The 24125-nt window shown below is 46.6% G+C and overlaps 1 protein-coding gene across 1 annotated transcript in view; it reads left to right on the top strand.

Annotated features, from left to right (window-relative positions):
* cbln4 (cerebellin 4 precursor) overlaps positions 1 to 23911 on the top strand; it is a 171898-nt gene extending 147987 nt beyond the window's left edge. Inside the window, exon 3 of the mRNA XM_078556306.1 lies at positions 23714 to 23911. Within this exon, the coding sequence (XP_078412432.1) occupies positions 23714 to 23911 (198 nt within the window). The remainder of the gene's footprint in view (positions 1 to 23713) is intronic.
* The last annotated feature ends 214 nt before the right edge of the window (positions 23912 to 24125 follow it).

The raw sequence follows: 24125 nt of genomic DNA, 5'->3' as shown, positions 1-24125 counted from the left end.
GGCTCGGCAAGGGCGGTTGGGAAGCCGACTGCCGCCCGCAATTGGGCCCAGAAGGCAATTTCACACTGACGGGCCAATTAAGGCCTGCCCAGTGTGAAACATGAGTGGCAGCACTCAGCACTGCCTGTGCAGGCGGGGGGAGGAGGGCAAGCCAGGCGTGTGCGAACTTCACACATGCGTGCAAGCGTGCGCCACATAATCTCCCTGAGACAGAGAGCTGTCTCAGAAAGATGAAGATTTATGAAAAAATAAATTAAAAAACTAAAATGTAATGAAACATGTCCCCTCGTGTGACTCTGTCACATGAGCAACAACATGTTATCAATGAAAAATGAAAGTTTTTATTTTATTTTTATTTGCTTTTGGAAACCTCATCCTGCCCGTGGACGAGGTTTCCAAAGAAGTGCAAAGGCCGCTTGGCATTTTCGCCTGCTCGCCCACCGTAAGGTTGGATGGGCAGCAAAAAATTTATTTCAATTAACTTTTTAATGGCCTTAATAGACTTTTAATTGTTGGCAGGCGCACTGCCGACTCCAGCGTGTGCCTGCCGACTGAAATATTGCGCAAGTGCGCGATGACATTGGGACGCACGCCCGACGTCATCGCGTGTCATTTTACGCTCGGCCGGGTCGGGCGCTTGCCCACCGAGCTAAAAATTTTACCCAGTGTGTTTAATGGGAAGCTGCATCAGCACGTGACAAAAAGGGGAATAGAGATTATGCTAAAAGAGTTAGATTTGGAAGGGTGGGAAGAGGCTTGAATGGAGCATGAATGTTTCACAGAATGGTTTTGCAAACTATTCTGTTTCTGTGGTGTAATTTCTATGTAGTTCTATGATACCAAGACAAGTGAAAACATGCTCTTTATCTTTCCTTCCCTGCCCACACACCACATACCCCCATGCCACTTTCTAGTCAATCCCAGAGCCATGGTAAACAGTTTCCTTAGGCAGAATTTTGCCAGTGGTGCTCTTTCCCAATGGCGGAACTAGAAGTATGGGACACTTCTGTTCTCTTGCTTTTTCCTGCTTCCCATGCAATAACAATTAAAATTTAAAGTGCCAGTAACATGCATGGGAGACACCTGTGGTCATGTGGCAGGGGAAGCTTCTCATTGGTGAAACCTGCCATCAGTCAACAATGCAGCAGCTACGGGTGGGCTATAAAAGAGTCTCCTGTCAAATAGAGAGGCTCTACATCACAGCCAAAACATTCTTGGCCAACTACATCCCCATTAATATAAAACTTATTGAGAGTACAAAGGCGGAATGGTTGTTCATTCAAATTTAATTTTCACTTGTAAATAATTCACATTACATTGGATTCACTTTATTCATGTGTGCATCATCATTATTTGTTGAGACTAGCTTAGTCAGCAAAATGTTCTGGCATGTCACACAGTTGGCATGCACTGATGGTTACAGAGGAGTTAGGGACATTTCCCTTCTTGTGGAAGTAATAAAGATGTGTTTTTGTGTTCACTCTTTATTGAATGTTCATGTTAGTATCCAGTCTTGTACTTGCCACTCCGTGGGACATGGCTGAACTTGTAGGTTCAGCTGGCCCTCTCTCCAATGCATTGTAAAGGACATTGTCAGAGATCATTCTCAGCAGAGATAATAGAAATGTTGCAGGTGAATTCAAAGCCTTGTAAGGATTCTGCCAGCCAACACCCTGAGCTAGACCCACATGAGGACAGCACTGACACCCCCCGCCCCTGCTCTTTAGTCTGCTTATTTCCCTACCTTGATTGACTGTCCCCATCCCCACTATATCCAGGATGGCAGGCCCTTCCCATTTCACTCCCCCATGCCCCCGACTCTACCCTCTGCCCTCCATTGGATTCATCTTCCACTTCTCCATGTTCCAATCCCACTCCACCACATCCTCAGCACCCTCCATCCTCCACCACTGCTTTACCCTTACCGGTCCCATGACTCCATGCAAGCTGCCATTCTCCTGCTCCCCTCCTTTGTGCTGTAGAGTTCAACATGGAAAACTGTTGACCTCAGGCACAACTGCCTAAATTCAACTGGTGCACGCCAACTTTAAACAAATGTCATAAGGTTCCTGTCCACTGCTGACTTTATCTTGAAGGTAGGAATTCATTAAAAAAAAGATTTTACGCTAATGAGAGGCCAGTATGAGGCCCAACACACCACAAACATGCCACTGACTTTATCTCTGTAAACAAACCCACTGTCGGGGAAATGGAAATTTTGCATCTCGCCTAATTAAGTCGGCCCACATGCCATGTTTCTTATGCTTGCGGGCTCCTTAAAATCCCCCCATGTTATTATTTAGGATTAACAAATCCGATCTTGACATACAACAACACAAACTAAATCTTTCGTAACAATTTTACCATTAAGTCAACCTGGCACTCAACCGCATATTTAAGGGCTGGAATCTTCAGTTCTGGAGCTTAAGTTCAGTGGCGGGCATGGAAGTGGGAATAATTTCTGCTGGGGGGCAGGACAGCTGACCACAGGCGATCTGGCACTGTTCAGCTCATTAAATATGCACCTGTCCTCACAGTGGGGATGGGCGGGAAGTCGTTGTCCCCATCGTTACATTATGGGGTCGAAGGTCTGGACACCGTATTTAAAGGGCACCCAGACAGCCAGCACTATCCCTTCCACCTTCACTCGGCCACTGCCCCACCCTTCCCTGCTAACCCTTCTTCCCTTCCTTGGTCATCCTCCATGAAAATTGCAATGCCACAACTTGGTCTCAAGCATAGGCTGGCCAAAGTGGACAATGCAGCAGCAACTCACTGTTAATCATGGAAGAAGTCTACCTTGCATGCTACTTATGTGCAGTCATAAAAGTAAATATCCTAATTTCTCGCTGGCACAGAACTTAATTAGGAGGGGGAGCTTAATTCCGGCAAACTCGCCTTTTAATGAGCATGCATGACAAGCCAATGCATGCGAAAACGGCTTCCTGACATTGTTCATCAGGAAGCTTGACCCACCTTTAACCCACCTTTAAAGTTCCGAGAACATAATTGCTAACGTTCATGCCACCCTTGGTAAACTGATTTTTGGCCTCATGGCAAATTAAGTTCCCCTCCACCCGCCAAGCTTCCCATGGTTGGTGGGTCAGAAGATTCCGCCCAATGTATGCAGCAATAATGAGCAGATTCTTTAAATTTATGCCTTTCACTATCTTCAGTAATATATTTCTACCTGGATTATCTTTACATGACAAAATATTTTGCAGTAAAGTTATTTAAATTAAAAACAATATAGCTCAGGTTTTGCAGTAGCAAAGACAGTGAAACTGTCAGCATTTGCCATCATTACTCCTGTGAAACTGACAGAACTTCTGGAGCTGGACTTTATGCTGGGGGCACAGTAAAAGTTAATGGCAAGTCCATCTGCATGTGGCTGGCTCTCCCCACAATCATTTAACAGCTGTCAGACCTTTAATTGACTCAAAGGGCTGGCAGATCTCTTATCCCAGCAGTGCCTCTGGGAGTGGTGGCCACAGCTAGGACTGCAGGCAGTTCCAAAGAGAAGTTGCGAATGGAGTCCAGTCTGAAAGAGAAGCCTGGGTTTTGCCATGTCCTGGCTGGCAGGCCCTGGTGAGGAGGTTGCGGTGTTGGAATTGACTGGGTGGAGTGGGAGGAGAAATCCGGGGTTGGGGCGGGAGAAAATTAACTGGGGGGTGAGCAGGGAGATGCTCTGATGGGCACAGGGTGCGTGAAAAGGAGGCAACCTCCTTGCCCAGCCACCAGTCCACCAGGTTTCACCTGGCAAGCTGGACACTTGGGGCAGAATTTTATGGCTGACGTGCGGGTGACGGAGCCTGCACGGCAGCGCTTAAAATGTCGCGCGCTGACGTCGGGCGAGCGTCCCGACAGCAGCACGCGGCATCACGATATTTAAGTGGGCGAGTGCTATGAGGCGCATTGTGCGCCCGCCATTAATTAAAGGCCTTGTTCAGGTCCTTAACTCGGCAACTGACGCCGATTTTGAGGAGCCCGTGCGATTTTCACCTTGGCGAACGTCATCCACGGGCAGTATATGTGGGCTCAGAGGGGTTGTTAATGTTTTATCTAAAGTATTTAATGCAGAAAGTGTTTTAAACTTGCCTGTGTGATTGTTAGCAGTTCAGATCGACTTCTAATAGCTTTCTCTGTACTTTGAAGCTTCAGCTCAGCAGTCTGCAGACAGTAATCTTTATCAGGCCTGCAGCTTTCCGGAAGCTTCCATTTAGCCTGGGTATGGGCTCTGACCTCTCCACTGGAGGCAGCTCCTCTGAGGAGGAAGGGAGGGATAGAATAAGGAGGAGGCCAGGAGTGGAAAATCAGCCTCCAGGGGAGCCACCTTTGGGAGGCCAGGTGCAGGCACAAGGGGCGCACGGCCAAGAGGTTGTCCAAGGTGGAAGGGGCCACAGAAGACGCCACTATCCTGCTGCCAGAGTATACAGGCAGCGAAGCAGCTACCTCAATATGACTAAGGTGCAGTGCCAAAGGAGGCTCCGACTGTCAAGGGGGAGAGTGAACTATATCTGTCAGATGATTGGCCCTGAGATCTCTCCTAACTTTGTGGGTGGACACCCCATACCAGTGGCTCTGAAGGTCACAGTTGCCCTCCACTTCTATGCCTCTGGCTCCTTCCAGGGCTCGATGGGTGATCTTTGCAATGTCTCCCAATCAGCTGTCCACAATTGTGTGAAGCAGGTTATAGAAGCTCTGTTCAATTAGGCATTGACCTTCATCCACTTCCGCTGTGACCAGGCAAGTCAGGCAAAGCGAACTAGAGGCTTTGCGGCCATTGCTGGCTTCCCCCGCGTCCAGAGTGCAATAGACTGCACACACGTGGCCCGGTGCCTTCATCAACAGGAAGGGCTTCCACTCCATTGAACGTGCAGATAGTGTGTGATCACAGAATTCTGATTCTACAAGTTTGTGCAAGGTACCCAGGCAGCTCCCACGATGCCTACATCCTCAGACACTCCCAGGTGCCGGTTCTCTTCAGTGCTCCGGCTCGGCTGGATGGTTGGCTGGTGGGCGACAAGGGCTATCCCCTCAGAAGGTGGCACATGACGCCTCTCCGCCATCCAAGAACAGAAGCTGAGCAGCGCTACAATAGGAGCCACGGCACCACAAGGGCTGTGATGGAGAGAGCCATCGGTCTTCTCAAGATGCGTTTCCGTTGCCTGGACCACTAAGGGGGCGCACTCCAGTACCCCCCAGATCACGTCTCTCTCTGATAGTGGTAGCATGCTGTGCCCTGCACAATCTTGTGCTGGAAAGGGGGGATGCAGTTGACGATGAAGACCTCGACGCACTGGATGAGGCTGCACATGATGAATCCAGCAGTGGCTCGGAGGATGAGGAAGCACAGGGCGATGATGAGGAGCAGCACGCCAACCCGCTACTACACCAAGGAGGCAGGGACATCCAGGACGCTTTAATCCAACAAACCTTCAGCTAGCTCCACACACATGGATCTGCAGGACCAGCATTGCCTGGCACTTCCACACGTGGCACTTAGGTGCTTCATCTTCTACCTCATCAGCTGCAACTAAGGGCTTAGTACAGAAACGTCAATGTCCACTCAAACACTCATGAGATGTCTGTGAAACATACAAACACAGCACGAAGGAAACACCCTCAGCCATGGTCAGAAAAGTGGACTTTATTCCCACCAAAATAAAGCACAAACGTCACTCTGACGTACATAATTATATATTCCCTAATCTAGGGCCAACACAAAATCACCAGTGACAAACCCGTGGAGTGTCCAATGTGCTTTATGCTTACGTTTGTGGGTGCTACGTCTTGGTGCCCGTCGCTCGGAGTGGCTTGTGAGACAGCCTGCTGACCCTGCTGTTATGTTGGCCTCGATGACCTTGGCGGCCGTCCTCTAGCCCATGGAGCCTGTGATGGCCCCGCATGGGAGGGAGTGGCCAGTTCCAGAACTGGCACCTCCCCAGTTGTCGTTGCCTCAACGGATGTAACGGTCACTGGCAGAGGGCCGGAGGAGCTGCTGCCCTCATCCGGAGTGCCCGGAGGGGAGCCCGCAGCGACAACAGGCAGCTGCTGCGCCGACGTGACGTCCCATTGGACCTCCCTGCTCACCGCAGATGGATGGGCACCGAGCTGTGACACTTGGTGCCCAGAACATCTCCCACATTGGGAATGACCATCTGTGGCCATTAGCGCTGTGAGGGCTTGCCGGTCCAAGCATAACCCAATCAGAAGAGTCTCAATCTGCTGGAAACCCCTCTCCATGAGAGTCGCTAATCTCTCAATGGAGGAAGCTTGAAGCTCTGTCCTGAGGTTCATGCCATCACTGACACTCTGCCTGGATTCCTCCACCACAGAGACCAAGTGAAGCACACCCTCATGCAACCCTGCCAGATGCTCCCGCGCACCCGGCCGCTTGTCCTGCAGCTGCTACATGACAGACATCTCCAGAGGCACATCATCACAGGCCAACTCAGCATGTGCCTGATCCCCTGCAGTCCTCCAGCTGCTGGCGTCATTGGCACTCTCTGTCCGTGCCATCTCCTCCAGCGATTGTGAAGTGCCCTCTCCACTGTGCCCCGGGACCCTAGCCAACGTCATAATCCCCACCGAAGTGTTTGTTGCTGTGCTGGTGCCTGGCTCGCTGAAAGGATGTGACGCAAGTTGCAAGTCGTGGCCCTCAGGTGTGGAGGGGGGGCTCTGGACGTGTTGGTGGCGGCCATGTAGTGGTGATGCTGAAATTAACAACAAGGACAGTGCATCAGTTAGCGTTCAGTCAGTAACACCTTTCATCCCTTTACCCCCAGCCTCATAAGTTGCTCACCCTTCAAGAACCTAAGGAGACGAACATTGGTGGGGTGGTAAATAGTCAAGAGGAGGCCTAAACATTACACGTGCATACAGACAGGCTGGTCAGATGGCCTAAGGAATGCCACAAGGAATGTTATGTGGATAAGTGTGAGGTTAAGCACTTGGGCAAGACAAGCAAGATACGGGAATACATGAGTAATGGTAGGACCGTGGGAAGTCACTGCAATTACAGGGACCTTGCTGGGCAGACCCGGTAAGGTAGCAGATCAGGAACATAAGGCGTTTAACAAGGTCGAAGCTAGACTTGCCTTTATTAGCCGAGGAATAGAATGTAGGAAAAGGGAGGTCATATTGCAAGTGCAGAAAACGCTGTCGAGGCCACATCTACACTTCTGTGTTCAGTTGTAACCTGCACTTCATGGGAGGGATGGCATTGGAGTGGGGAGAGTGCAGAGGTTCCTGGCCAGGATGCATGCTGGCCTGGAGAGTTGGAGTTATGAGGAAACATTGCATACACTTTTGACATTTGCCGTGGATCATAGGAGATTGACAGGTCACATTATTGACTTTCATACCGTTATGAGGGGAATAGACCGGGTGGAATGAAGGCAACATTTCCCCTTGGCACAGGGATGACTAACGTGGTGGCGTTTATTTAAGTTGAGTGCCATAAGGTTGACAGGTGAGGTGCTGAGGACCTTTTGGACAGAGAAATGTGGGATGCACTGGCTGAAAGGATGGGGGAGGTAAAAACCCTCCTAAGATGCAATAAGGATTTGGATGTGCAGCAGTGATGCCATGGCATGTTAGGCCATAGGGATAGTGGTCAGAAATGGGATAAGGCTAGAGATGCGCATCCTCAAGGGGCCGAGGAACCTTTGTGTATGACCCACACGTCTGACTGTATCAGTCTGTGAATGAGCAGTGTTGCTGTATTAACGATTGCAGCAACCATCAGTGCTTTGGATGGTGGGGAGACAGAGTGGATGGGACTGTGGCCCTCAAATACCTGGCCAGTGCACCCCAGCCTCCCCGACACCTTCCGACCTGGCCGCCTGCCTCCTCCCCAGCTCCATGGCCTTCTCCTCATAAGTGGTGAAGGGCTGCAGCACAGCATGCCCACCACTAGTCCGCTCCTGGCTATTGTGTTCAGTTTTTGCCTGCAGAACAGAGAAGAGCATTTATTAGGGCTGATCGCTCATGCACTCTGCACGTGCACGCCGCACCCCAACCACAGTGACCCATCTGAGGTCTCCAGTGGCTCCTGTCCAACGGCCACCTTGGACACATTCGGCGTCCATCACTTTGAATTACACATGGGTTTTAGTGCCCATGGCAAGGAGGCGTAACTAGGTGCGGCACTGAGGCCAGCAAATGGCTCTTGGCCACAACACCTTGAGGCTCCCCTTCCACCATCTCATAACCATCAATAAGACATATGTTGGAGTTCTGAGTATGTGTCTAGCGGCCTCCTCTGCAGGCTGCCCCCAGACTATTCAAATGCGACAAACACCAACATGTGCTGTGGGGAGAACCCATCTTCTCCTCAGCCACTAAGGCTGATGTAAGCATGGTCACTACCTGTTTTCCCACCCAGTGTGCGTCAAATGCCCAATGCAGTAACGGCACGAAGACATGGGGAGGGTGGGCCTCAAAGGCTAAGGCTACCTTTGGGTAAAATGGCCAAGGCTGACATGGTACTCACCCTCCCAGAGCGCAACAAATCTTTGAAGCGCTTGTGGCACTGTGTTCCTGAGCGCTGCATAGCATCATGAGAGCTAACAGCCTCCGCGACCTCTTGCCATTCCTGCCTGGTCACGTGAGGGGCCCTCCTCCTCCCATCCTCTGGAAGCAACACCTCCCGATGGTTTGACACCTCTTCCAGGAGGGCAGCAAGGCAAGCATCGGAGAACCAAGGGACACAGTGGCCCCCCACTGGCCTACCCTGCAGCATGCCTCCCACCTCCACCTCTGCCCTCACCTCTTCTGCTGCCCGGTCGCTAGCCATGGTGAACAGCCTAAAGGAGGCTGCCTGGTCGTTCTTTATATAGACTGCTGGTTCCCCATTGGAACCGGCGGTCTGAACACGTCCGCCGCTGATTTGAATTTCCTGCTGAACGCGGGAGTCTGAAACGCACTGGGCACGCCTTAATTGGCCCGCCCACGCAAAATGGCGGCGTGGCCCGTTTCGCCGGCGGGGATCGGCTCTCTGCCTGCCGCCGATTCAGTCGGGCCCACCTGCCCGACAAACGCAAAATTCAGCCCTTGGTGTGGACCCCTAATCCCTATGGCTGCCGGAGGAAGCCTTTACATAGCCATTATTTAGGCAATTAAGGACCTCAATTGGCCCACGGGCGAGCAGACTACCAGATGCCTGCCCCATCGCAATTAAAGTTGCGGTGGGGGTCGGCTGAAGTGTGTAGGACGTGCGCATGGCATATCTGTCATGGTACCCAATTTTATGCTTCTGTCCCTGCCTGCCATTGCTTCCCCAGGGACCTGTAAAATTCCAACCCTGGCATCTGCACACGTGCAGTTATTCACTAGAATTCAGTGATTCTATGTTTCTCCGTAGGGTACTCTGTTGAAGATCCCCCACATTGTAATCAATTAGAAATCACTAACTGATGAGAATTTGTAATTTTAAGCTACTGATCTCATTGAATTGAAAATTTTACAGCTTTTTGAAGGGGGTGTAGCTGGGTTTTCAATGTTAGACTAAGTTCTGAAGAACCTCTTTGGCCTTGAAAAACTCATTCTACATTTGCAGGGAATGTCAAATTTCTCCATTGTGATAAATTAATTACATATGCTTTATTTTTTTAAAATTGATTATGTTATTTCAGTGGTTAGGAGGTCTTGTAGCACAACGGAACCTTCCATACCTCTGGGTCAGAAGTTCAGGGCTCAAGTCCCACTTCAGGACTTGATGGCCAAGAAAGGTGCGTTCATAACATAGCCAAACAGGCTGATTGTCAGCCTGTAATCCTTCCAGTACACGTGATGGCAGGTGGAAATACTAGGAATGTTTCCTGGTCAGCCATACTGCAGAAGGCAATGGCAAACCACTGCATTACTTTGCCAGGCATAATCATGGATCAATCCAATGGAAGTCCATCAAAAACAGAATTACCTGGAAAAACTCAGCAGGTCTGGCAGCATCGGTGGAGAAGAAAAGAGTCGACGTTTCGGGTCCACACGACCCTTCAACAGAACTGAAGTATAGTTAGGAGAGGGGTGAAATATAAGCTGGTTTAAGGTGGGGGGCGGGGGGAGAGAAGTTGAGGGTGGGGTGGTTGTAGGGACAAGCAAGCAGTGATAGGAGCAGATAATCAAAAGATGTCACAGACAAAAGGATCAAAGAGGCGTTGAAGGTGGTGATATTATCTAAGAAAAGTGCTAATTAGGAATGGATGGCAGGACACTCAAGGTACAGCTCTAGTGGGGGTGGGGTGGAAAGACTGACAAGGTATTAGTTGTAGATTTTTAAAATAATGGAAATAGGTGGGAAAAGAAAAATCTATATAAATTATTGAAAAAAACAAAAGGGAGGGGGAAGGAAGGGGTGGGGATGGGGGGAGGGAGTTTAAGATCTAAAGTTGTTGAATTCAATATTCAGCCCGGAAGGCTGTAAAGTGCCTAGTCGGAAGATGAGGTGCTGTTCCTCCAGTTTGCGTTGGGCTTCACTGGAACAATGCAGCAAGCCAAGGACAAACATGTGCGCAAGAGAGCAGGGTGGAGTGTTAAAATGGCAAGCGACAGGGAGGTTTGGGTCTTTCTTGCGGACAGACCGCAGGTGTTCTGCAAAGCGGTCGCCCAGTTTGCGTTTGGTCTCTCCAATGTAGAGGAGACCGCAAATGGTTCTTCAAATGCTGGCATTGGGATTAAAAGTGCCGGCTTAATCATTTACTCATTTCTCGTTATCTTGACTCCCTTCTCTCTCCCCTTGTCCAGTCCCTTCCCACCTACATCCGTGATTCCTCTGACACCTTACGTCACATCAACATTTTCCAGTTCCCTGGCCCCAACCGCTTCCTCTTCACCATGGATGTCCAATCCCTCTACACCTCCATCCCCCACCAGGATGGTCTGAGGGCCCTTAGCTTCTTCCTTGAACAGAGGCCCCAACAATCCCCATCCACCACTACTCTCCTCCGTCTGGCTGAACTTGTTCTCACACTGAACAATTTCTCCTTTAACTCCTCTCACTTCCTCCAAATAAAAGGTGTGGCTATGGGTACCCGCATGGGCCCCAGCTATGCCTGTCTCTTTATGGGGTATGTGGAACATTCCTTGTTCCAGTCCTACTCCGGCCCCCTCCCACAACTCTTTCTCCGGTACATCGATGATTACTTCGGTGCTGCTTCATGCTCTCGTCGGGACCTGGAAAAATTTATTAATTTTGCTTCCAATCTCCACCCCTCCATCATTTTCACATGGTCCGTCTCTGACACTTCTCTTCCCTTCCTTGACCTCTCTGTCTCAATTTCTGATGATAGACTGTCCACCAATATCCATTACAAGCCTACTGACTCCCACAGCTACCTCGACTACAGCTCCTCACACCCCGCTTCCTGTAAGGACTCCATCCCATTCTCTCAGTTCCTTCACCTCCGAACATCTGTTCTGATGATGCTACCTTCAAAAACAGTCCTCTGACATGTCCTCCTTCTTCCTTAACCGAGGTTTCCCACCCATGGCCGTTGACAGGGTCCTCAACCGTGTCCAGCCCATCTCCCGCGCATCCACCTCACGCCTTCTCCTCCCTCCCAGAAACATGATAGGGTCCCCCTTGTCCGACCTTATCACCCTACCAGCCTCCGCATTCAAAGGATCATCCTCCGCCATTTCCGCCAACTCCAGCATGATGCCACCACCAAACACATCTTCCCTTCACCCCCCCGGCGGCATTCCGTAGGAATCGTTCCCTCCGGGACACCCTGGTCCACTCCTCCATCACCCCCTACTCCTCAACCCCCACCTACGGCACCTCCCCATGCCCACGCAGAAGATGCAACACCTGCCCCTTCACTTCCTCTCTCCTCACCCAAACACTCCTTTCAAGTGAAGCAGCATTTCCCCTAACTTAGTCTACTGCATTCGTTGCTCCCAATGCGGTCTCCTCTACATTGGAGGGACCAAACGCAAACTGGGCGACCGCTTTGCAGAACACCTGCGGTCTGTCCGCAAGAAAGACCCAAACCTCCCAGTCACTTGCCATTTTAACACTCCACCCTGCTCTCTTGCGCACATGTTTGTCCTTGGCTTGCTGCATTGTTCCAGTGAAGTCCAACGCAAACTGGAGGAACAGCACCTCATCTTCCGACTAGGCACTTTACAGCCTTCCGGGCTGAATATTGAATTCAACAACTTTAGATCTTAAACTCCCTCCCCCCATCCCTACCCCGTTTCTTCCCCCTCCCTTTTGTTTTTTTCAATAATTTATATAGATTTTTCTTTTCCCACCTATTTCCATTATTTTAAAAATCTACAACTAATACCTTGTCAGTCTTTCCACCCCACCCCCACTAGAGCTGTACCTTGAGTGTCCTGCCATCCATTCTTAATTAGCACTTTTCTTAGATAATATCACCACCTTCAACACCTCTTTGATCCTTTTGTCTGTGACATCTTTTGATTATCTGCTCCTTTCACTGCTTGCTTGTCCCTACAACCACCCCACCCTCAACTTCTCTCCCCCCGCCCCCCACCTTAAACCAGCTTATATTTCACCCCTCTCCTAACTATACTTCAGTTCTGTTGAAGGGTCGTGTGGACCCGAAACGTCGACTCTTCTCCACCGATGCTGCCAGACCTGCTGAGTTTTTCCAGGTAATTCTGTTTTTGATTTGGATTTCCAGCATCCGCAGTAGTTTTTTGTTTTTATCAATGGAAGTCCATGGTCAACAACGCCCTCTTCAATCATGGTACCTGAAGGAGGAAGAGGTTTTCAGCTTTTGCTTTTACCCCTTTTAATTTATTTTACAGTCTGTAAAATTTTATTAAAAATGATGGATAATCAATACTAGCAACTTCCTGGTTTGCTGTTTCAAGCACTTCAATGTGCTTGGCTTCTTACCGTGTTGGAATGTAGCTGGACTCCTGAATAACCCTTTGACTTGCCCCCAGATTCAAAGTAACATTGGAAAGAGGAAATCCACTTCATAGAGAAGGCTGGAACTTTGTAGACAGCACTTTAAAGCTCTGCAACAAGTCCAGGCTGTTGCCGTTTATTTTTAGCATATGAATGGCAGTGGACTGATTTCATTGATGCTTAAATTAATTGATTGTCACATTTTGGGTGTTTTCATCATTCTTCTGCATAAAGGAATTGAAAAGGGGTTACATTTAAATGTTCAGATTTTAAACAAAGTAAATTCACACACATTAAAAAAATACTGGGCAGAATTTTTAGCTCGGTGGCCAGGTGCAATCGGCGAGTCCAGCATTGGCTGAGAAACAGACCGCCAACCGTGATTGGTCCCCGATCGCGATTTCACGCTGGCTGGCCCATTTAACGGCCAGCCAGCGTGAAGCACACGTGCTGAGAAGCTCAGCGCTGTCGGGGCGGGGGAGGGAGGAGGGCAAGCACTGATGTCAGTGCAGGCGCAGGCGAGCTCTGACAGAAAGCTCTCTGAAGGTAGACAGCTACCTCAGGGAGCTGAAGACCTGAACAGCATTAAATACAGTTTTTAAAATCAGAAAAAAAAATGTCCAAGCATCACAATCAGTCACTTGAACATATGCATGATAAAAATGCTGTCCATAGATTTTTCATTTTCTTTCATTTAATAATGAAATCTTCATCCCGCCCTTGGGTGAGGTTTCACGTAAAATGCAAAGTCCGCCTGGCCGATTCTGGACCATGAAAAATCGGAGAGAATTGCACCTTGAATAACCTTAACTGGCCTCTTAATTGTCGGCAGGTGCGCTTCTGACTTTTGCGTGTGCCTGCTGACTGAAATATTACGCGAGTGCTTGCCTGACGTCATCTCACGCGATTTCATGTCTGATCGGGTCGGGCGCGTGCCCGCCCAATTAGCATAAAGTGCTGCCCACTGATACAAATGTTAAGAAAAATGCTAAGGAGCTAGACATTCCCCTAGAGTAAATACAATAAAGAAATTGTTAGCCTGTCTTTAATAATTGATAAATGTTCACACCCTTTTTGTTGGGAAGTCTCTAAACCTAGGGTAATTTGGCATGGCCATTCCTCTCTGGTTGTGAGCATAAATTTTATTAAAGTGCAGTATTTGTAATTTTTAAGTCCTGTTTGTGCTAAGCAGGATTCATACAGTGTTATGAGTACTTGTAAATCGACACAGAGTATAAAATGATTAAAATGTAATTTATTTCCACAGAATATCACTTATTTAAGTAATAATCAACACTTCTGACATTATTTTCTTGCTGAATTATTGCACATCTGACATCTTAATGGACACCTTATAAGGAGGGAGAGTGATTAGATTAAAATAAATTGTAAAAAGTAAGCAGGACTCCTTGACGGAGACTACTAATATTGAATATAATGCCCTCTAAGCAATAGGGGAAGCTACTAATACTTGAGTATACAAAAGAAATATGAACCAAAATAAACAAACTCCTTACAGCTTTAAAGACTAAAAATAAAATATAAATGTCAAAGTCTAATAAATGTGTATAATCCATAAATAGTTCAATATTAGGTGTCTTGGAATAAATGCCATGACATTACTGAGGAGATATAGTCTATATAATATATTCTTTTGTTTTTATCTTTGGTGTACAGGGCAGTGTTAATAAAAAATTTTGCTAATCGCATTAAGCAGTTGTGGTTATTTGAATTTTATTGATCGTATTAAACAGTTGTGGTTATGGTAATATTGAATTGTTTTGATCTTGTGAGACACAAAGTAACCCTCGGCATTGGACTTGGAATACTGTCCACTGTTACAGTATTTTCATTTTTCATCTACCTTATTAAGAGCTGAAAATAATTAAATATTTTTGTGGTTGCACTGGATTGTGGGATCAATGGGAACTCAGGTGAGACTCAATAAAGTCACTGAAGTCATTGGGTGGGATTTTTCCAGCATCGCTCACCATGGGAATCATCACTGGTGTGATGGAAAATTTGACGGATTAGCAAAATGTCCATTGACTTTGGATGGGGATTTCCATTCCTGTGGCGGAAGGGTCTATGTGAGGAGACAATTATTCTCACTCTCTGTACTCCCTAACATCTTACCTTCAGAGGTAATGTTCACTATTAGTTCTGGGTTTAAAATGTGTCCTACCAATTACTCCAAATTACTGATGGAAGATACGTCATGAATTAATTTCACAAGAGTGATAGAGTGATGGGCAGGATGCTATCATGCAATTCTCACAAATGAAGCAAGCAGCCTATACTTCTGCAGTATTTTACTTATCATAAAACCTTGCATGCTTCTCATTCATTAGAAAGGTAAAATCGTTATTTAAATTGGTAAATGATGTTCAACAATATTTACCAATAATGAAAATGATTTCTTTGGCAATGAGACCTCTGGATTTCTGAAGCTGGTGTTCTTTTGATCTTGTAATGTAACCATAATCAAGGAATGGTTAATTGACTGTGGTCAGCAGCAGGCGCATGAACGTTATTGAATGCAGATAGATAGTGCATATAGACGTGTCTGATACCAAGATGATGCTTCTAAAGAAAAATGTTGTGTTTGTTTATTCTGTGTTCTTTAGAATCATTAATTATTTTCCATTTCTGTCTTTTATGGAGTGAGGGTTTGATGAGATATACGAGTTGATTTTCATGTGGTGCAAATCCAGCGTGATAATCAGGACATCCATCCATTTAGTGAGAGGCCCAAACATTTTTGATTGCCACCTCACACTAGTCATGTTGACTGGCAGCTTACGCCTTTAGAGGACAAGATTTTCAATGTGACTGATGCCTACTTAAAGTGAGCTTAAACCACTAAGAGTGAAGTGTGCATTAAATTAAAAAACTGAATGGTGCAATTTTTGGAACATGCTTTGTGTCTCATGTGTTGATCATTACCTTTGCACCTAAAATGTAAGGGAGTACAGAGAGTGATAACACTTGTCCCAGGTTTGTTGTTGCAGCAGTAGAAATCTTGATAGAGCAAGCACAGATGACAGATTCTCTTCTCCACAAATTGCATAAGGATGCCTAAGTTGATGCTGCATCAGGACTGTATGAATGACATCATACTACTTCTTTTCCCCAGAATCAAACCATGCCCGAGCACTTCCATCTGCTTCCTGCTTCACATACCTCTTCTTCAATCACAATGAAACAATGTACCAACTTTCCTTCTCATTCTAATCGTCCACTCACATGCTGCCCTCACAACAGACATAAACAGCATTCTGCATTTGCATGAATACAACTGAAAAGCATTTTGCTTTCCTGCTAACTGTTTGCGCTTTAGAGTGACTCCCTTTCATAATATTACATCCTCACCTTGCTCACAGCATGCTGTTTATCCCTCTCAATGTGAACACTATGTATAGCTACCTCCAACGTCTACAAGAATTCTTACAAGAGCCACAAACTAACTCACTCCACTCTTCCTGCAGAAAAAGCCTACAACTTAAAGGAGAGGAGTAGAACCAGGAGAAACATTTTTATAAACCCACACCTGGAAGCGGTTACCTGGCAGATCATTGGGCCAGGTAGCAGAAGCTTTGGAGATAGACCAACCATTGCATGGTGCCTGCTTTTTATCTCTTCTCTTTTATCTTTCCTGAAAAAAAATCACATGTGCAGCTAACATGGCAACCTGGTACTTCAGTGCCACTTACCTGCTGTTGCTCAATCTATCACTTGGTAGTATTGTGCCTCTTGCTTTTTCTCAAGTCCATGCCATGACTAGGATCCTGCTACACAAGATATGGAGGAGGATCACCATTGTGAAGGTAGAATGTCACTTGCTCCATTAGGATCAGCATTGAAAATGGCTCCCCAGTTTGCATGGAGTGTAAGTTGGAGCAATCTGTACGTGGTCAATCATTTAGCACTAGTGAGCTGGAGCAGGTGAGGGTGGATTGCACAGACCAGGAGACTGCTGACTGGAGGCAAGTTTGGATCCTATTTGTGCTGAAGAGGAGAGAGGTACAGAATTCAGTAGTCCAACCTTTTAAAAAATGATTGTCTATGAGCACTATGACTTGGACTCCTGCCTAAGAGTCGCAGCATGTTGGAAAGTATAACGATGCCCACTTCCAGGTTGTGTGGTGTTCCATTGCAACAATGCGTGGACATCTCTTTAGGTGCAGTTATTCCTGTTGCCCTGGAGTCTATGGTACCAATATCTTGGATTCAAGCTCAAACTGATGCCTGATCTCCACCAGCATCAAAAAGCTGGGGGAACACATTGATGGGAGCTTCATGATGTCACTGATCTCCTGGAGACTGTTCACCTTCTGATGAGTGTGCGTGCTGAGCTGTAGCCCCACAGAAATGATAATGGCATAGTGGAAGAGATACATATTAATCTTGCTCATGCTGGCAGCTGCCATCTCTGTCACAATTCCCTCAGATAATTTTGCTTATTGTGTCAGAAACCAAAGCCAGTCCTCAAAACTGCACTGAAGTGTCAGCCTGGATCTATTGAACAGTCTGCAAGCATCCATCCTCATTCTTGGATTCCCTCTAGAGCCAGGTGCTGCTCCTCAAACTCCCACACCCATTGTTGCCACGGGTAGTTCTCTCCCTTCTCTTCCTGTAGCTGATGTGGTATGACCAATATCACTCCCAGCCTTCAGTGAAACAAGCACCCATCTGTGCTAATGGTTGAAATAGCAGTACATAACACAAACATAAAATCGCAATTTCACTAAGGCTCCTTCAATCAGATGAGTGTCAAAGGTCTGACTCTTTTCATTTGTTCTGGGATTTTAACATCACTGCCAAAGCCAGCATTTATTGTCCATCCCTGTCCAATGATAGTGCAAGAGCGGCAACATATTTCCAAGTCAGGGTGATGTGTACAGTTGAGTGTCGCTTTAAATACTGTTGAAAATGACAATAAATGATGAATGAGGAAATGACAAAAATTTCTAACCTGTAACACCTGGGCGGATCCAGTACTGAATGTTCATCGGGATAAAGTTACATTGATGCCATAGGAGCCCGATTTGCAGACATTAAGGGAGGCTCCCGCCTCTTTCAGTTGCACTGGCTGCCAGTGTCCATGTGTTGATGAAAATGGCAGTGGGTAGTTCAGGAGCAGGAACAGAGTGTGCTCTGATTTTTGTAGTGCTACTGCTCATTTTTGCCCATAAACAGGGACAAGAGCTGGCCTCAGCATTTCCAATGACGCCATTAGATTTGGATTTCTAGTAATGAATCAGTATCTTTCAGAGCATATGGATAACTTATGGAGAGGACAGTGCATAAGAGCTGCTGTCAGCGTGATTTGTGTGCATTATTATTTTTAATTTCACTGTCGCATTGTAATGACAGTGAAGATGATAAAAATAACATCCATTAATTCTATAATAAATGGTCGTTTATTATTTCTGCTAAGGAAAGTCATCTTTGATTGCCACACTTTCCATCATCCTCTCCACCTTAATTTACATATACTGGCAAACAAACTATCTTATTGACAAATGTGTTTTTTGTCTGCCATATTTTGGCAAGTTTCATGATATATCTTGTATTTCCTAGGGTGCAGTAAACTATTGATGTAAATGTTTTAGAAGAATTATCCCACAACTCATAAGTGTCAACTCATGTGATTTATTAATTAAACCCTTACAGTTTGATATTACATTCTAGAGGCTTCTTTTTACACACAGTTAGCAAATATATATCTGAGACATGGGGGTGGCGGTTGGGGAGGGAAATTTCCCAGCTGAGAGGAGACAGGTTTGTGTGCATTTTGGAGCAATAAATCTCCTGAGATTGACTTTGGTTTGAGATCAGACATCATCATGTGTGATCCCAGTGTTTACGCGGTGGGATTGAAGGCAAGCTGCCAAACACCTTGGATCTGTCAGGTAAGCAATTAATCTACAGAAGAAACCAACTAAGAATTGTTTTAGGGCCCAATTCTGGATTTCCCAGCCAGAGGACCTATATCAACAATTTAGGGTCCCCAAGGTGAGTGCACAGTGGAGAGATCTTCTTCAGTGAAACTTGGAAGGGCTTGATCAGTGAAACTCAGGATCTCCAGCCATGGCCAGGGGAGAGACTGCTGAGCACTTCTTCTCTCAGAGAGTGCTACCACTGCTTGACAAGTGATTACCAACTTCTTGGAAGGCACTTCACCCATGCACTTCACTGACCTTCAGCTGCACTTCCCTGCTGCCAGCCTTCACTGCGGCAGGGGAGCAGAGGGGAAAGAGGGAGAGGCTGCATCACCACCAGGAGTTCCAGCAGCAGCAGGAGCAACATCAGCAGCAGCACCAGCTGCCTTCTCCTCAGCTGCATTGCTCTCCACAAGGCGGAGGGTAACCAAGATCCAGCTGGAAGGAGGTGAGACCCCCAACATAGGTTCTACAAGCAGAGGATCAGCTCTCTCGCCATGAGTGAGCAACAGAGCCTCAAGAGGCTCAGGCCCTCATGACAGATTGTTGCCCACAACTGCAGCCCTGGAACTAGACTTCCTTCTCAGTGAAGCAAGTGGACATGGATGGGTAGTCACTGACAAGGTGCCTGTCATTGGAGGGCCACCTGCCTTCCTTGGATCTAGGCCACTTGCCAAGTTGTGTGCTCTTTTTTCCTGCAAGGAGAGAATGTAGAGAAGCATGAGTGTTCATTAAGACTTTTGTGGAGTGGATGGTGAGACATGGGTGCAAGAAAACAATAGGATGAGGGTGACTGTTGGCTACTCAGATGCGCATGTGAGCTTCCTGCAGAGAGAGGAAAGAGTATTGCTAAAAAAAGAGCTATACTATTGAAACTTTTCATCTTGCTCTCACCAGGACAGTTCAAAAGAATACCAATAGTAAAGGGAACAATTATTTATACTGCATGAGAAGAGAGTGCTGGTTGGTTAGCAAGTGGACTCTGATTGGTAGAGGCATTGCCATGGAGAATGTATCAGAGAACAGTTAACTGCTAAAGTAGAGACCATACTCACTCAGCCTGTGCTTGCAAAACTCAAAACATAGTGTCCAACATTAGTGTGATTCTACATTTGGACAATGCTTGCAAAACAATCCTGATTGTGCTAAGAATTACAGTGAAAACCAATTTAAGATTGTCAGTCAGGCTTGATGTATGGCTCACTTATGCATGCTAGAAGCTAAATATAGTCACACACAGGGGGGCCCCTGTCCTTTGCAGACAGAAAGAGCATATCCATGCATTGCACCTTTTTCAGCTAAACAAAATCTAGGGGGGGATAGCCATTCCCTCGTTCATTCCCTATGGCAATACCTTGACCAATCAGTGTTGACCTGCCTAGTTTGAATTTGAACAGCTGTTAACTGTTCCCTGGAACATTCTCCAATGCAATGCCTCTACCAATCAGAGTTCACTTGCCGACCAATCAGCAATCTCTTCTCATGCAGTATAAATAGTTGTTCCCTTTACTGTTGGTTTATCTTCTGAACTGTCCTGATGAGTACAAGATGAAAAGCTTTACACAAGAACATAAGAAATAGGAACAGTGGTAGACCCTCTAGCCTGCTCCGCCATTCAAACGGATCATGACTGATCTTCTTGTGTTTCGATTTTCATATTCCCATCTAATCCTGATAACCATTGATTCCCTTGCCTAACATAATCTATCTACCTCTGCCTTAAAAATATTCAATGACCCAACCTTCACCACCTTCTGAGGCAGAGAATTCCAAAGTCACACAACCCTCTAAGAGAAAAAATTTCTCTTCATCTCTGTCCTAAAAGAGCGACCCCTAATTTTAAAACAGTGCCCACTAGCTTTGGACTTACCTACAAGAGGAAACATCCTTTCGATGCCCACCTTGTCAAGGCCATTCAGGATCTTGTATACTTCAATCAAATCATGCCTCTCTCTTACAAATTCCACTGGAAACAAGCCCAGTCTGCCCAACCTTTCCTCATAAAACAGCCCGCTCATTCCAGGTATCAATCTAGTAAACCTCTTCTGAACCACCTCCAATGCATTTACATCCTTCCTTAAATAAGGAGACCAAAACTGCACAGTGTTTGAGGTGTAGTCTCACCAAAGCCTTGAACAACTGAAGCACAACATCCTTACTTTTATGTTCAATCCCTCTTGTAATAAAGGATAGCATTCCATTAGCCTTCTTAATTACTTGCTGTACCTGCATACTAACTTTTTGTGACTCATGTACTAAAGCACCTAGATCCCTCTGCACCTTGGAATTATGCAGCTGCTCTACATTTAAGTAATACTCTGCTTTTTTTTCCTTCCTACCAAAGTGAACAACTTCACATTTTTGCACATTAAACTCCATTTGCCAGATCTTCGCCCACTCACTCAACCTATCTATATCCATCTGCAACCTCCTCATGTCCTCTTCATAACATACTTTCCTACCTATCTTTGTGTCATCTGCAAATGTAGCTATCATGTCTTAGTCCTCTCATCTAAGTCATTGATGTAAATTGTAAAAAGTTGAGGCCCCAGTACAGACCCCTGTCTGCATGTCTCTTTTTTCAGAAATACTCAAGTTCTGTACTATCAAATAACTAAAGAAGAATGAGTGCAGCTGTGAGATATTTTGCCCTGAGAAGTGCTGTCCGGGAGAATGCTGGGCAAATCAGATTGCAGGGCTTGGCACTCACCTGCCATGCCCTCCTGAGGTCCTGGATCCTCTTGGTGCTCTGTTTCCAGATGCACTCTTGCTGCTGATTTCCCAGGTCACTTGCACCCACGCTGCTTGTTTGGGGAGATTGTCCCCTTTGTCCTGTTTTTTGGAGAGCTCATCTCACTGCTGCTCCTCAGATCTCACCTCCAGGACCTCCTGGAAAGAGTTAGAGGCCTTGGAAGCAGCCTTCCTAGGTATCCTCTCCATTCCTGTGGTTGCTGCAGCTTCAGAAATTCAAATGTTGGTGAACCCCTGTAACCCATAATTAGAAATCCCTCTTCTGACAGAATGGGCATATCATCCTGCCCACCCTCCTTGGGGACCCAGAGGTGGGATGGTAATCCCATGGCTCTGGGAAAAAGCCTCAGCAAAGCCTACTCCTTCACCATTCAGGTTTCTGACCCGCAAATGACCCTACCATTTGGCTAGAGACTAAATTCACAAAATTCCACCCGTTAATTCATTCCTACTTTCTCAAGGTGTGAAGTGGTTTTGGACAGGGCAGGTAACGTCATTACCCAAATTGTACAGAATCACTTCAATAAGATTAGCTCAGGGTTGATTGTATTCATGCCGATATATAGGTTGGCCTCTCACAGTTCAAGCCAGTACAGACAATGGAAATCAAGCAATGCCTGCAATAAAATGTTTCAGCATATTACGTTCTTTAGGATGGGCTACTAGGAATGTGTCACCATGAAAACATCGCTGTGCATTGTATGATTCCATGAAAGTGATAACATTTTGTCATTGCATCACCAGTTTAACAAAACACAACAGCTAGATGCACTGTCGCCATCTTGTACAGCAAATTGTCATATTTATACTGGCATGCATTCTTTAGCACTGGTTTCAAAATGAAAAATATCTCCTGGCAACTGGAAATACAAAGGCGTAAGGATCAATTAAAACAGCATTTAACCATCAAACAGTTTGTTATGTTAATGTTTTGCTTGGACATAACATGTTGCAATGACCTGACTGCAGCAGTATCCCCGCCCACCTGCCAGAAATCTGCCACAGCCATCTTCATGAGCCCCAATGGGATTGAAAGGCCATCAGGAAGTCTGCTGCCTACTGCAGGGGCTCCCCTGCCTTTGAAGGTGAACAGCCCACATCCAAAAGCTGCCAGCCAATCAGTGAGCTGGCAGTTCTTCATTCCCAGCAGTGTCATCAGAAGCGGTGGTCGCTGGCAGGACTGCAGTGGGCCCTGGAGCAGAAACATTGATGGGGGCACAGCAGGAGAGGTGAGTGGGGTGGCCTTGCATGAGCCAATCAGGGAGGCCTCCTGGTCGGCTGATCGACAGGGAGGACTCTTACAGTAGGAGTGTAGGCACTTGCTGCTGGGAGTTGGAAGGGGGTGCTCTTCCATAAGGAAAGAGGGTGCCTGATTATGAGGGCCCTTCCTGAACCCACAGGGAGGCCGTCAGTGTATGCAAGGCTTTGGGGCTCATGCTCTGTAGAAGAGCCATACAGACTCAAAACATTAACTCTGTTTCTCTCTCCACAGATGCTGCCAGACCTGCTGAGTTTTTCCAGCATTTTATGTTTCCATTTTGGCCCCCCATATGGTGTGGATCTGCCACCCCACCCCCATCTCAACCCCCACCACCTCCGGTAGCAGCAGCAGAATGAGGCCTTAAGTGGCTATTAATTGGCCGCTTAAGCACAATTGCCTAGGCGCAGGAAGGCCGAACTTGACTTTCCCCACCCCTGGCTTAATTGGAATGAGCCTGGAAGGCAATGGGCTCTCTATCTCACATCTTACAATCCAACTCTACAGGCCCCACCTCCCCACCTCCAGCCCCTTCAAGGGGGAAGTTATATTCTGTCCCTGGTGTGCATCTGAGCAATGAGATGAAGGTTAGTTGGTTAAGGAACTTTTGAAAAGGACGGTATTTATTATAAATGCTGACAAGCCTAGTTAGCTCGCTGAGTGATGATTCCTACCGGAAACTGCATGCTTCTGGATTTGGGTTGGGAATAGGACCTGGCTCAGATACAATTTTACCCTCTTGTATTGGGGAGGTGTGTAATGTATGGAGCTTCATAGCAACTCGTTATATCCTTTGGCTTCGTCTTGCTTGCAGCAATCACTTCTTCATCAACTTATAATATATTACAACAATTCTTTCTTCTTTAATCATAGGTCAATCTTATGCTTAATGGTAAACCGGTAATTTCTGCTTTTGCTGGGGACAAAGATGTGACTCGTGAAGCTGCCACTAATGGAGTCCTGCTCTATTTAGACAAAGAAGACAAGGCATACCTGAAACTGGAGAAAGGTAACTTGGTTGGCGGATGGCAATATTCAACATTTTCCGGCTTTTTGGTTTTTCCTCTGTAAATCCCAGCAAGATATCTTTGAATCCATATGCATAAGTTTCTTGATATAAACAGATTGTTCTACATGTTGTTTTTGAGGATCATTTAAAAATTGTGGATCATTTTCCCAAGCATTAATCTGGACTATACCTGGTCGTACGAAGCAAATACTGGATGTGAATTGTCTGGTTTATTTGAATCGCTTTAAAGACCTCTGGAAGGAAAGGAAAGTTTTC

The sequence above is a fragment of the Cetorhinus maximus genome, chromosome 13, assembly GCF_964194155.1.
Source record: "Cetorhinus maximus chromosome 13, sCetMax3.hap1.1, whole genome shotgun sequence".
NCBI lineage: Eukaryota > Metazoa > Chordata > Chondrichthyes > Lamniformes > Cetorhinidae > Cetorhinus > Cetorhinus maximus.
The sequence above is the reverse complement of the archived record's forward strand: the minus strand, read 5'-3'. Positions and strand labels throughout refer to the sequence as shown.